We start from the raw sequence: 13,042 nt of genomic DNA, 5'->3' as shown, positions 1-13,042 counted from the left end.
TCCCAGCTCTCCTCCCAGCTGAGTGCCTTAATCAGAAAATGCTCTACCTCTGACCTGAAAAGGCACATGTTGTCAACTATGTTGTTTCTGGGGTTTAGGGAGGATAGAGAAGCCTGTTATCTTAGTTGCCTGTTAACAAAGCAATGGTTTGATGGAATAATTTCAAGTTATGAAAACCATATTATTAAATAAAAAACCTGAACTGATACAAAAGCACACTAGATGGCCAGTGGAAGATGAATGCTAATGCAGTACATTCTCAGTGGTGCTTCCTAGTCAGGTACACACTGTGGCACAAAGTACAAGCTGGTTTCCCACCCAGCCAAAGTCTAAAAATGTGGTGGTTTACCAAAGTCCAGTGTGGAAGCTGTAATCATTTGGATTCCTGTGTCTAAATCCTAATTTCAGAAGAAGAGCTGCATTCCCCAGGCAAGGAATGAATGCAAGAATGAATATGGCAGTTTCCAACATTAATGATGAATCTAGCAAAGTCCTCATACTACTATTCGGAAAGAGTATGTCCTTTCAGCAAAGTGTGCAATGGACATGATAACTAGCCTTGACTTTTTAAACCAGTGCCAGATTGATTTTACCCCAACTATCCTTTGTTCAGTTTTTAAGAGCCTTTTCAGGCACTGTAGCTTGTGTCATACTATGAATGCTGAAGTGACTGATACACCTCTTCAAGAGGTAATGAGAAAGAGGGAGTCCTTGAACAAGCACATGCTTGTTGATGCTGCTGGAAAATAGCTACACATCCACATTGCACACCAGTTTGTCATGTTATGTTCTGTGGGAACTGATGCTGTCTTGTGACCAGCTCGACTGGAAGTGACAGAAGACTGTGGCCCAGAGAAGAAGAACAATCTGCAGCTTGAAAGATACTTAGGACGAGCACATGAGCCCAGTCAGGTCTGAATTCAGAAGAAGCAGGCAGGAATATGGGAGCTGGGAATGAAGTTTCAAGGTGGCGAACAGTAGAACCCAATCTTGCATTTGTCCAAGGATGGAAGCTATTAGGAGCAGCTGAATGCAGGAATATTTTCTTATCATTTAGATATTTACTCCCTTTTATCTGCCCTAGTGACTCACATCAACATATTTTGCATGCTTCATAAAAGACCATATATTGTCATGTAGGATCAGACAATTTCAAGCCTGCTGTTCATCTTCTGGGTCAAGTCGCAGTCTTGTTACAGACTCCTAGTTCACAGGCTGTGGAAAGGTTTGGTGAAAATGTAACTGTCCCTCTAGACAAAATAAGGTAGTCAGCCTCTGTCTTCCCTCCTTACCAAGTTTCCTGCATTCACTGCTTTCCCTCCCTCTGCAAAAACACTGCCCAGTTTCAGGCTGAGCTGCAGTGAGTAATCCAGGCTTCTCTTAGGCCTGGGACACCATCATGGATTTATGGCCCTTTTATAGGCCAGATGACTCAGAGGACAGTGTAAATAAGTTCACTCGCCCAATGTAAGATCCTTCTGAATCTTGCTATCTCTCACCTATTCCCTGAAATAAAAAACTGAGAAGCAATCCTCATTTCAATGTGCAGCTTCTCCCAGCAGCTCTGTCCCACATAACATTATCCAGCACTTTAAAATGCAGCCGTTGTATTCAGCACTGCAACCTCCTACATTGCCAAGTTCCACACCTGCACTCCATGTTGTATTAAACAGCCATAATTTCATTTATGTTTTTACATGTTCTGATTGCTGCTGTGGGCAGAGAGTTGCTTACCACTAGCATGGCTCTCTAGGGTACCAGAATCCTATCTTGTGGGCATGTGTGAACTCCAGACACAAAACCTCAGGATTTTTAGTTCCTGGAATATAAGGAGCTGAGTCTCTGATGCTCCATCAATTCCCTTAGTATTTGAAGCCTATATTTCCAGGAACTCAGGAAAGCAGGTATGGGTTGAGCAAGTAATTCAAACCACAGACTAGAACACCTTGAAAATGTGGTTGCTGTGGGGTAAGGAATTATTCATTCTTCTTCAAACACATCACTATGGAGCCCAGAGCCAGTGACTGGCAAGTGTCTTCCCCAAATTATGGGAATGCTCAAAAACGTGGCCCGCATTTAATGAAAATCTGGTGCTTTTGGTTCTGTTTGCTGAAAGCAGAAGTGCTAGTACTGCCTTGAGCAAAGAAACTGAGTTTATGTACTGCTGTCAGCGATGAACTGCTCTTCTTAATGCTGTTAACCCCATGAGGGGTGATGAACCAAACCCAGGCTTTTCTGTCTGTGCTTTTGACTGTTCTAAGAAGAATTTGAGAAAGAACCTGCCTGAACAAAGGAACAGAAGCCCTGAGGTACATTTAATCTTCTTGTCACAGACAGGTAAATGGGAAATTAAGGGAGACTGAAGCCATTATACTCTTACGGTTCCTATGGTTGGAATGCAGAGACATCTCAATGTAGACAAAATTTCAATCTATACAAGTGAAGTACATATACACCTAAACCAGGGTCCTACCTAACACATGCAAAAAGACCCTTTGTTCTTGTATTGGAGGACAGCTAGAGAGGAAAGACTGATATCACTATCAAGGGACTGATGTTTGACGAACTTATGCCATTAAGTCGAGGTAGTAAAAGCTAGTAGTTAATATTTTCACAATATGTTGCATTACTCATATTACTCAGAAAATGTTCAAGTGAGGAACTAATGTTACCATCCTCCTGCTGCCATGTTGTGTTTAAATAGGAAAACCCAGCCCTGTTTGTCAGAATGTATCAGCATGCAAAAATATACCCATCATCTTACTTTATTCTTAAATTCAGTGGAGGCTCCAAATTCGAAGAGAAACTTCACTACATCATTGTGGCCTTGCTGTGCAGCAAAGAACAGAGAAGTTGCACCTGACTGTAAGGAAAAAATGGATTAAAAACCCTCAAACATGTAACACACTTGACTGAAGTATACACATTTCAAATTAAAAAGTACAATCAGTTGAATATCGGCTGAAAAGACATGATGATTTTGAGGACTCCAGAGGACACTAGGTATCTTAGGTCAGTTTTCTTCCCATTGCACCGAGAAATCTGTCCAGCATCATACATTTGAGTAAAACACAAGTTTCACAAAGGGCTTCTGCACAGTTTCTAATATAGACCTCTCAGGATTAACTCACTTCTACACAGTCACCAGATAGAGAAACAAGCCCAGAGTGAGAAAAGTCTTGGCCAACAGAGGAAGAGCCAATTTAAAAACAACCTCTATTCCACCTGCTGCTACAACCTGAGACAAATAGGAGCATGAGATGGATTTGGGTCAGGGTGTAAAAAGACCTGGGAGGTAGTTATTTAGCACAGTAGAGCTCCACCTTGCTGGACTCTCTGCTGACAAAATGTGACTGCTGTTGGCATAAGTCATCCTGGTCTCCTGGAGCAGTAGCTCCCCATCCAGCCAAGCAGCGTTCAAGAAACTATAACCAGCCCTGCAACTTCTTCTTTCCCTTAACTTCACTGAAGAGTGGAAACCCCAAATTTTATACTAGTTGTATAACGTACTGTCATTGACATGTGAGTAAACAAGCACCCAGAAATGAATATGTGAGATTTTAATGGCTGGACAGAAGGAAAAAGGAAGGGAAAGAGAGGGAGGGGGGAAAGAGAGGAGAGGGAGGGGGGAAAGAGAGGAGAGGGAGGGGGGAAAGAGAGATAAGCCAAGCAGGCTTTCCTGGCTTTGGGCTCTCTCATCCCATGTAGTACAGAAGGTGCAGGAGAGAGGAGCCGCATGTGAAATTCACTCCAGTGCCCAAAGCCTTTACAATAGCACAAGGCCCCTTCAGACCATTTCAGAGGCTCCTCTCCCAGACATATTTAGGGGACTCCCACTTCCCCAAGCTTCACAACAACTTCAGAGTACATGAGCACTGGTTTGAGTATGCAGATTTCGTTTCAGAACAGTGTCATTGGTCTTCGGGGCTTAAACTTCATCTGTTTTGCATTCTCTCTGCACCAGAGTGATTCTGGAGGATTTAAATGTTTCTCTTTTTATTGGCTTGCTGAATCAGTATGTTCTGAGCAACACACAAGAGTAGCTCCATAAAACTGTTCTCAACTTTTCCTTTGGTTGCTGCTTTTCAAGCAGTGTTTACCTAAGGGAAGGGACATGTTTAAATACATGTTTTTTTGGAACAAGACCCCACTGAAAGACATTGACAGTCATGGTTAGAGCAAGTTTAGGCCAGTAAGTGCAAAGACATTTATATCATCAAACATAGCATTCACTGACTTAGTAACTTGCAGATGTCAACATGAGATTAGTGCTCTAGTTCCAGGTAACCAAGGAAAGTAAGAAACATTTGCTTGTGTTGCTAAAGTGATGAGCACACTCTTGCCCTGTGCTGCCTGCTGCCATCCGGTGTTACTGCACGCTCTCCTTACACTGCCCTTCTCCCTGGACCAGTACAACTGGCTTGTCCCAGAGCAATCCTGCTCTCTGTGTAGCCAGTACACAGACCAGAGCGGCTGCAGGTACTCCTTACAATCATTTGCGTGAAGTATGGGGGGAAGGCACTTTCCCAAAACTAGCCACTGACGTTGTCTCCTCCACAAGCAAGCATGTCATGGTGTGAGAGATGCCTTGAACACAAAGCAGAGATGCAGGGAAGGGTAAGAGTGATGAAGGTCTGTGATTGTTAGAGGTGACTTGGCTCAGACTAAGAGACAGAAGCTCCAATGCATACCAAGTCAAAATAATCCTCATGCTGGCAATGGCATCTGCTCAATTTTTAAGACCAGACTCTGCAAATCAAAAGGTAAAGGACTTCTCCTTATCATTTATGCCATCCAGAGAGCTACAAATTACTGTGCCAATAAGTAAAGCTGCAGATGTATAAAACATGCAACTCTGGCGGGCTACATCTCAGATGGAACTGCCCCCTCACCAACCAGATGTGCTGGAAATGTTTTATAAATTACTTACAAATGTACCTCTGTCACCTCATTTTCTATTATAAACTCCAGACATCTGATTCCTTGGTGCCCTCAGGAGAACAGACTCCGTTCATACATGCATTGCATAGCAAATGACAAATAAACAATTGGCAAAAAGCAACATGCAACACTTTTTTTATTATTTGTAGTAAATCAACGGTCACTTATTCAGTCCCTGTTTGAATGCACAACTTCTCCTACCTCTCTCTGCAGATTGATATCTGCTCCTTGCAACACCAATTCCCGTACACAATCTATGTGGCCATAGTAAGACGCTACCATCAAAGCTGTTGTGCCAAGCTGGGAGTAAGGAAAAAAAAAGTCAGTATGTTCAACAGACACCTCCAGCAATGAATCAGGCTGTCTGGAAGAGACAGCACATATTCTGAAAAGCTGAAGGAAGCTTATGATCATTGAAAAACTTGCTATCATTTAAAACCTACTGTCAAGAATACTTTGGAAATAAATAGCTAGCAGGTGTTAAAGCAAAAACATTACAGATTTGCCTGCAGTGCTAAGGCCTGACCATTCAACATACGCAATGACTTCATCTTATTGTCCCAAAATAAGTGCAACAAGAATAACAATATTTTTTTGGTTTATACACAGTATTTTTATCAGAAAATCCCAAATATATTTGCATCATTTCCAGAAGAATAACCTTAGACACAGTGACTGAGTGACTCAGCTGAGTCACTTAATTCTGAGTCATAGTCAAGAGTGATTTGAATACTAATTCATTATCCAAACGATGAGAGCAAACTCACTCTGGGATTCTTCACACTATAGGAGAGAACTTTCCATACCAGAACTTCACATTTGAGTTCCCTCAGTACACCATTAGCTCACTGCTCTAGTGAATCAAGTAAGGTTTAGGTTATATGTACATGGTGCATAGACAATGGATGGAAACCACATGCGTAAGGATGAAATTCAGCCTTCTAAAACATTCACACACACCAGTTCAATTTAAAGAAGGAATGTGTGATATTATCAAAAAGAAGCATGCAGCCTTAATTGCATGAAAATATTTTGCTCTAGAGAATGTCTATTTCTGATATAATTAATGTCAGGATATTTTATAGTGCATTGAAAAAATATTTTGAGAAAAAAATGATCAGTAGTGGACCTTATTTCTTCACATCAATCTCTATTCTGTTTACTTCATGCCCCATCTGAACATCCTTCCCTTCCTGTCAGAATGACAGTCACAGATCAGCTCCAGAAGCACTGCAGGTCAAATACTTGCCTACAGGGCAAAAATGGAATGAAAATGAAAAAATAGGTTAAAGTCAACGGGCTTAGAAAATCTCTTGCAGTGAGAGAAGCACTGGGAAACCCATGTTTCACATTGGAAATGGTACTAATACAGTTCAAAACAGGCATGACTCCCAATAAGTCAGTTCCAACACTAAATAAAAGCAATCTAGGAACTTCTCAACCTCAGTTTTGCAATCGCTTAGTACAATCAAGTATCTCTCCATATGTTGGAGGCAGAATAGCAAGACATACCCATTATGTGTGTTTTCAATCCATTTATAATCTCAAAACTAATTTGAATCCATGTCAACTACAGTAAGGAAATTGCCATGAAATCCCAGGCTCCTCTTTGCTTGGCAGTCTCACTGTGCCTTCGTGCTGGTGCCAAGTCCAGGAGATACTGGGGGTGGGAGGAAGAAGTTAGGAGGCCAGCAGTTCTGACAGCACCGCTGGGTGTAGGGCATTGCATACCACACAGGATAGGAATGGAAACTTCTACATTACGTTGTCTACATGGAAACTGTGGTCCAGGGGTTTTTTTGTTTGTTTTTTTTTTTTTTTAATAATTATGAGGAGCTCTGCTAGCTGACAGAATCATTGCTACCTGGGCCTGTTCCAGTCGATTCTTCAATGTGATCTATTACTACAATGACTTTTTCTTGAAAAGAGAAGCCTGAGGTGCTAAAATCTGTGTTTCTAATGTCAGCCCCACAAATAACTGTGTAAGCACATTTTTGAGTGCTGGCAGATTCCTGACCTCTTGCCACCGATGTAAATCATCACACTATTTTATCTTGACTATCAAGCTTGCTTCCTGACAAAAGAAGATTTTAAATCATCCCTAAGTGCCATAAGACTCTCAAAAGTCTCATGTTAGATCCCTGCCACACCCTCGGTGCAGCAGGCTATAGAAAATGATGTAAAATCAGTGCCGTGGGTGTAGGTGCACTGTGCGCATACACTGTCTTTGCAGTCCACATCTACTCGCCCACTGTTCAGCAGCAGCTGGAGAAGAGCCAGGTTTCCTTTTCTTGCAGCCCAAAATGCAGCATTGGCGAGTGGTGTTTCTTTCTGGTGAGGAAAAAAAAAAAAAAGGCAGAAATAGAACACTTTAGAAGATGCTATTGGACACACACACATGCAAATTCTGCATTCAAGCCAGGTAAGTTTCAGCTTAGGGTGCTGTTCTTTCAAAACCAGGGCATGGAAGAGAAGCTAATTTAATTTATTTGTGTAATTAAAGAGACCGGTCTCCCTGTGCCACCTCACGTTGTTTCAGGTGTTCCCTGTGTCCATGGCAGCCTGTGTCTCTCAGCTTGCTCTGTAATGAGAGACGATGACGCTAGTCCAGATCCACAGGGGAACATCACAGGAAGCAACATGCTAACTGGTACTTGTATTATCTGCTTCTGTGGTGGGGCTGGGCACAGTTAGAGAGGCTGAATCATCCTGCTGACGTGTCCTGCTGCAGGACATCCTCCTGGCTTTCAAGTTAAGTCTCTGCCATCTCCTTCTTTTCTACATATAAACTCCCAATACAGCAAAAGTACTGCTTATTCATCTCACATACTGTTTGGTCTGCCTCTTCCCTGGAATTAACATCTTGTAACTGTGGGCATATCTCCTGGGTGATGCTAGGGAAAAAAAAAAAAAAAAGGCTAAAATCTTGCTGTTCAAAGACTTACAGATTCTTTTACTATGTATGCAAGGCGATATACAAGCCAAAATTGGGAAACTCTGAAATCTAGGTAACACAGGCTACTCTTAAATAGTAATCTAATAATCTTTTGAGGCTTTCTTAGTCCTAGAAAAAATGTCGCGGTGTGACTTCTCCTGGATAGGAGCAAATTATCACTGGCCCAGCATAGGAGGAGGACAGTAGAAAAGAACCAAACCATGGACTTTGCTTCTGACCTCCCTGTCTGATCCATGCAGGCAGCTGCCAAAATGCTGCCCTCACCCATAAGTGCTGCGATGGGTGAAGTGCAGAGAAGAAAAAACGCTGTGATGGCAATGATATGTAGCCTAGAGCAGGCTCACATTGCTGATTTTTAATAAGATCCCAAACCACCAACACTTCAGTAAAGCATCCTTTCACTGATAGACATCTTAGACCAAAACAGTGTCAAAAATACCTGGGAGCCTTGCTCTGCAGGGAATCCTGCCTTCGCGATAACACAGAACGAGTGCAGAGTACATTTAACAGTCAACCATTCTGCTTCAGAAAATGTCATACAGACTTCCCCATGTCTAAATGTCAATGCACATGTGTAGTGTGGTAGAGAATCAGGACTGAAAGGTTTTATGGGAATACTTAAAATTAACACATAGAGCAGAGTTTAAATTGCTTCCTTCACTGTCACATGGGGAATAAATCTCACAGAAACCAGCAGATGCAAGACCAATCTTGTGTGAATCTCTCCCAGATCTGTCTCACTGAGCACTTTCCATTGGTTGTTTGTTTAATACGCACAGGTTAGAAAATTGGCAGCTGAGAAAAGAGAATTTTGAACCATTCAGTAAATTATAAGACACTTCCTATAAACTGATAGTGATATTTCTTGTATCAGCGCACACAAGGACAGGAGCCTGAAAAATTTAGCAAGTATGATAGGCTAAATTCTGATCTTTCTGTTATAGCTAATACAATTCCCCTGGTGAATCTGTAGATACTCTTGATCAGAGTAGAGGTAGTAGTTTATACCCTTCTTGCTGGCAACACAGCAGTGTTTTCCTACCTTTTTCCTTACAACCACTAAAATTTTATTTAAAAGCAAACAATTGACCTAAACACACAGAGGCCCATGTTGCCTTTTTTGTTCTGATTTATTAGGCAGATATTTATTTATAGAGCTGGTAGTTAGGAATATTGTCTTATTGTCTTTATTATTATGCTGTTCAGTGGAAAGCTATTCAAAAAAATTATATTTAGACCTTATAGAATGGAAAATCAAATTCCTTACCTTTTATTGTCTCACTCTATCCCTTAAAGTTTTAGGAAGCTTTGGGGTATGGCAAGACATCCATACAGCGCAAGATTTATTTCATGCAGCCTGGTTTTCACTACGAGTAAAAATGTGAATGCATCTTATTATGCCTGCCATACAACAACTCCTTTATCAATTGGGTAGACAGGAACCTGAAACCATATTCAGGAACTCTTTACCTGCTTTCATCAGTTTACATTAGGAGAGAACTAAGTTGCCAGTGTTAACCTACTCTGGAAGTAGAAGTCCAAAGTCTTTAGCCTTTTTGCCCCCTGTAATTCCTACAGCAGCTCTGCAGCAAAGTTGTCCTCATATTTTGGATCAGACCCAAGGAACGGAAGAATTCTCCAGTGCATCAAGGACACCAAGTCAGGTTTTTCCCAGAGGTGCTTTTGACCCAATTTGGAATGACTGCTATCGGTACTTGTACTTCCCCTCATGCCTCCACGTTACTAGGGACTCCTTGTATAAAAGTAGATCATACAGCACACTCAGACCACCAACCATGTAGTGATTAGATAAAAAAAACTAACACAAATCTGAGCTATTTTACCTGCTAAAATGAATGGAATGTGCAAAGTAATTCAGATGATCTGGGCACCCTACAAGGACAGCCTCAAGGAGTACCATGTGGCAATTTCTCCTCTGCTTTCAAAACAAGGATTTATAACACTGTGTTCTTCATTTTCAGGTGGAGCCAGCAATACTGACATTACTGGTAGGTGAAGTATAAGATACTACTTTGGGATTAATAATCTGATTAATTCAATATTTTTTGAGCAATAAATGGGTTTTAAACCACAGCATATGACATAAGGCTTGACTGCTGTTGTTCAGTTAGGAATTCAATCCTGTCTCATCAGATACTTCTTAGGGAGAAGTAATACTGAATTCTAAGAGATTACCTGGATACAATTTTCAAGTCATTCTTATTATAAAGCTAGTCTGATCCTAAAAACTCCTTAAAATAAAAAACTGACCCTCAGCACAGACAGTCAGGGAACAGAATGCAGGAAATGTTCAAGTGATTAGCTAATAGCTTTGGTGAAAATGACACGCTGCATTATGACATTTGCTGTAGCATCAGCAAATTTCAGGATGTAATTTCCTCCATTTCATTAAGAGTTCTGAAGCATTATTTCAAACTCGGGCTGTGCTATTCATTTGAATTGTTTATATGCTCTTACAAGAGCCCAAAGATGAAAAGTTGGCATTATATTAATGCTGTATTGACATCAAGAAAAATACTTATTAAAAAATGGTCTAAAGGAAAATATATCTTATAAATCTGACAAGACCATTTCTGTGCAGGAATAAAGAAAAAAATAAAATGTGATAATGTATCTGTATGTGTAATTTTTGGAATACTAGGGGGGAAAGTATAATATAAACGCTATGACTGGCAGCTCCTGTTCCCTGCCTCACATTTGCTTTGCTGTTTGCAGAGAAGAGGCAGGTCACAGTGGGGTAACGGCTGAGGAGGAAGAGTGTAGTTCTTGAACAGAGATCTTGAAGATTAAAGACAAGAGGCAACAGGCAAAGAAAAAGAAAAGAGAGAAGAAAAAGTACACTGGCCTGGCAGCTGGTCCTTTGTTCTGTCAAAACACAAGAAAGTTCACTTTTCTTTCTCAATTTCCAAACCAGTCCTAATGGAAAGGAGGAACTGAGTAAAAAGTTTTAAGAAGAAGAACTAGAAATTGTGATCAAGCTTGGTACAATGGAAAATGTTAGTGGGACTTTGGAGGATAGTGAGAGGACTTTATTAGATAGCAATACATACTGCACAAACGATCTTGATAAGGTAGCTCAAGATGTAAATGTAAGCTTAGACACACAAAAGCTGGTGGGAGAAGACAGGATATTCATGTGTATAGACAGTGAGAAAGATGAATTCTTCCTCACGGGCAAGTAGGATAATAAGATGGAAAACATGAATAGACAGTGGCAGAGATTATATGAATCCAAGGTTAGTACACAGTCTTCTTAGGGAAAAGAGAAAATACCAAGCAAAAAGACACAGAAAAGAGAGTCAAAGCAGAGGGAGGTGGGGGCTGCATTTCTCCAGAGGGAGAAGGAGTAGGTAGTGAGCTACCTCAACCAGCAGTACCTGAGGGAACAGAAAGTGAGATATAGGGCACAGAAAATGAGCTGATAGGAATGGCACAGAAAAAAAAAGACCTAAAGGACAAGGTAAATAAAACAAGAGGAAAAAAAAAAGCAGAAGAATGCAAGAAGAAGGGGCTGGCACCACCAGGAACATGGGACTAGAATCCATTAGGGTGGATGCTTGTGAGAGATGACAGTGAGAAAAACTTATGGAGGCAGAATGGAGGAACAGGAAAAAAAAAGAAAAGAAAGGAGGTACAAGGCCAATGAAGAACCAAGAAGGAAAGGAACACAGAGATTCTGCCTGATCCCCACCACATCAGTGGCTTTAACTGCAGGTGGAAACCACCTGCTGCACCACCATCAAACCAACACGGTGCCACCACAGCAGCAGCACTCCAGAGTGGAGACATCCACAGGAGTGAGGGGTGAGCACAGGGAATAATTCATCAAACAAAACAATGCAACACAAGCAATATGGCAAAGGACTGGCACAGAGCTGGTGATCAATAAGAGAAGGGCAAGCACAGCATCTAGAAAGTGCACAATAGAGAAGATGTACATCTAGCATAAATATTGTCCATTAGCATCAGCAAATTGCTGCTTGCTCCTGTCTTTGCCAATTGATTTTATTAATCCAGTCCTCAGATTAATAAAAAAAAAAAAAAAAAACAAAAAACTTGGTCTAGGTGATCTTTTGAAAATGACTATTCTTGCGCAGTTTTGCATGGATGAAGCACAAAAAGCGACAGGAATCACAGACAGGGAAGGAACCAGCCTGTTTTCGGTGGCCACCACTGCCTGAAATGAAGAGCATGGATAAATGCTGCCTCCTCACTATTACACAACCAGCACTAGCAGAGGTGATGAGAAAAGTGAAGAGGGGCCTCCCGACTGCATCAAAACCCACAGCGCTGAGCCCGACCACCCTAAAGCTGGCGTAAGGATTCAGGAACGGTCCCAGTTTATGTAACATCAACCATTCACCCTTTTGGTCCATCAGCTGCCACCGCAGCACTCCCGGGGCAGCCCATAGCCCGGGAAAGACGCTCCTGTTTTCCTTCCTTCTGCCCTCAAACACCCCCGTTTTTCCTCAATATATATGTATTTAAATACAGAAATCCCTAAATCCAGTAATATGATGGAGCACTTCAGGGGCTGCCGGCACAGCAAGCACAAAGCGGGAGACCAAACTCGTTTCCCCCCGCCCCTCTCCGCGGCTCCCGGCTCACCTTGAACGACATCCTGCACATCTCAGCTCCGCGCCCCTGCGCGCCCTTCCGCGCTGTTCCGCACGCCTCCGCGCCCCGGGGCTGCGCGGGGCCGGGGCGGGGCGCGGGGCCGGCGCCTCCCTCCTGCACGGCTGTGTGCTCATGAGCTTCTGGCTATTATTCCCTTTGCCCCTTTAGAGGTGTGGGTGGTTTGTGTTTGTTTTGTGCGTTGTTGTTGTTTTGTGGTCTTTTATTTTTGGTCTTCCCCTGGAGGGGGTGTAGGAAACGATCATCTTACTAATATATAATAGGCTCAGGCAGGATGTCTCAGCAAAGCATATTTTATTAACAATTTTGCAAAAACGGGTGTTCTACCTAAAGGTAGGCACTTGGAATAGGACTAAAAGCCCCTGCTTTATATTCCTCCCAAAATCACGGCGGCAAATTCCCTTCCCTGTTCGCCATTGGTTGGATACTTCAGGGTTTACGTCTGTAGTCTTACCCAATGCCTGCCTCAGTTTACATATTTCATTCATC

At 42.0% G+C, this 13,042-nt stretch overlaps 1 protein-coding gene across 2 annotated transcripts in view; it reads right to left on the bottom strand.

Moving 5' to 3' along the window:
• The window catches only part of ANKRD29 (ankyrin repeat domain 29), a 29,756-nt gene extending 17,124 nt beyond the window's left edge, over window positions 1-12,632 (bottom strand). The window contains exons 1-5 of one of the 2 annotated variants that reach the window (XM_071804191.1): window positions 12,527-12,572; window positions 9,165-9,264; window positions 7,162-7,272; window positions 5,143-5,241; window positions 2,765-2,863 (exon numbers count right to left, since the gene is read on the bottom strand). In XM_071804191.1, coding sequence (XP_071660292.1) covers window positions 2,765-2,863; window positions 5,143-5,223 — 180 coding nt within the window. In that variant the 5' untranslated portion in view covers window positions 5,224-5,241; window positions 7,162-7,272; window positions 9,165-9,264; window positions 12,527-12,572. Of the gene's footprint in view, window positions 1-2,764; window positions 2,864-5,142; window positions 5,242-7,161; window positions 7,273-9,164; window positions 9,265-12,526 lie in introns of both variants that reach the window. The other variant, XM_065831960.2, reaches the window with a different exon arrangement.
• Between the last annotated feature and the right edge of the window lie 410 nt (window positions 12,633-13,042).

Source organism: Patagioenas fasciata, chromosome 2 (genome assembly GCF_037038585.1).
Source record: "Patagioenas fasciata isolate bPatFas1 chromosome 2, bPatFas1.hap1, whole genome shotgun sequence".
In the NCBI taxonomy this organism is placed as follows: Eukaryota; Metazoa; Chordata; class Aves; order Columbiformes; family Columbidae; genus Patagioenas; species Patagioenas fasciata.
This window is presented reverse-complemented; position numbering and strand designations above follow the sequence as displayed.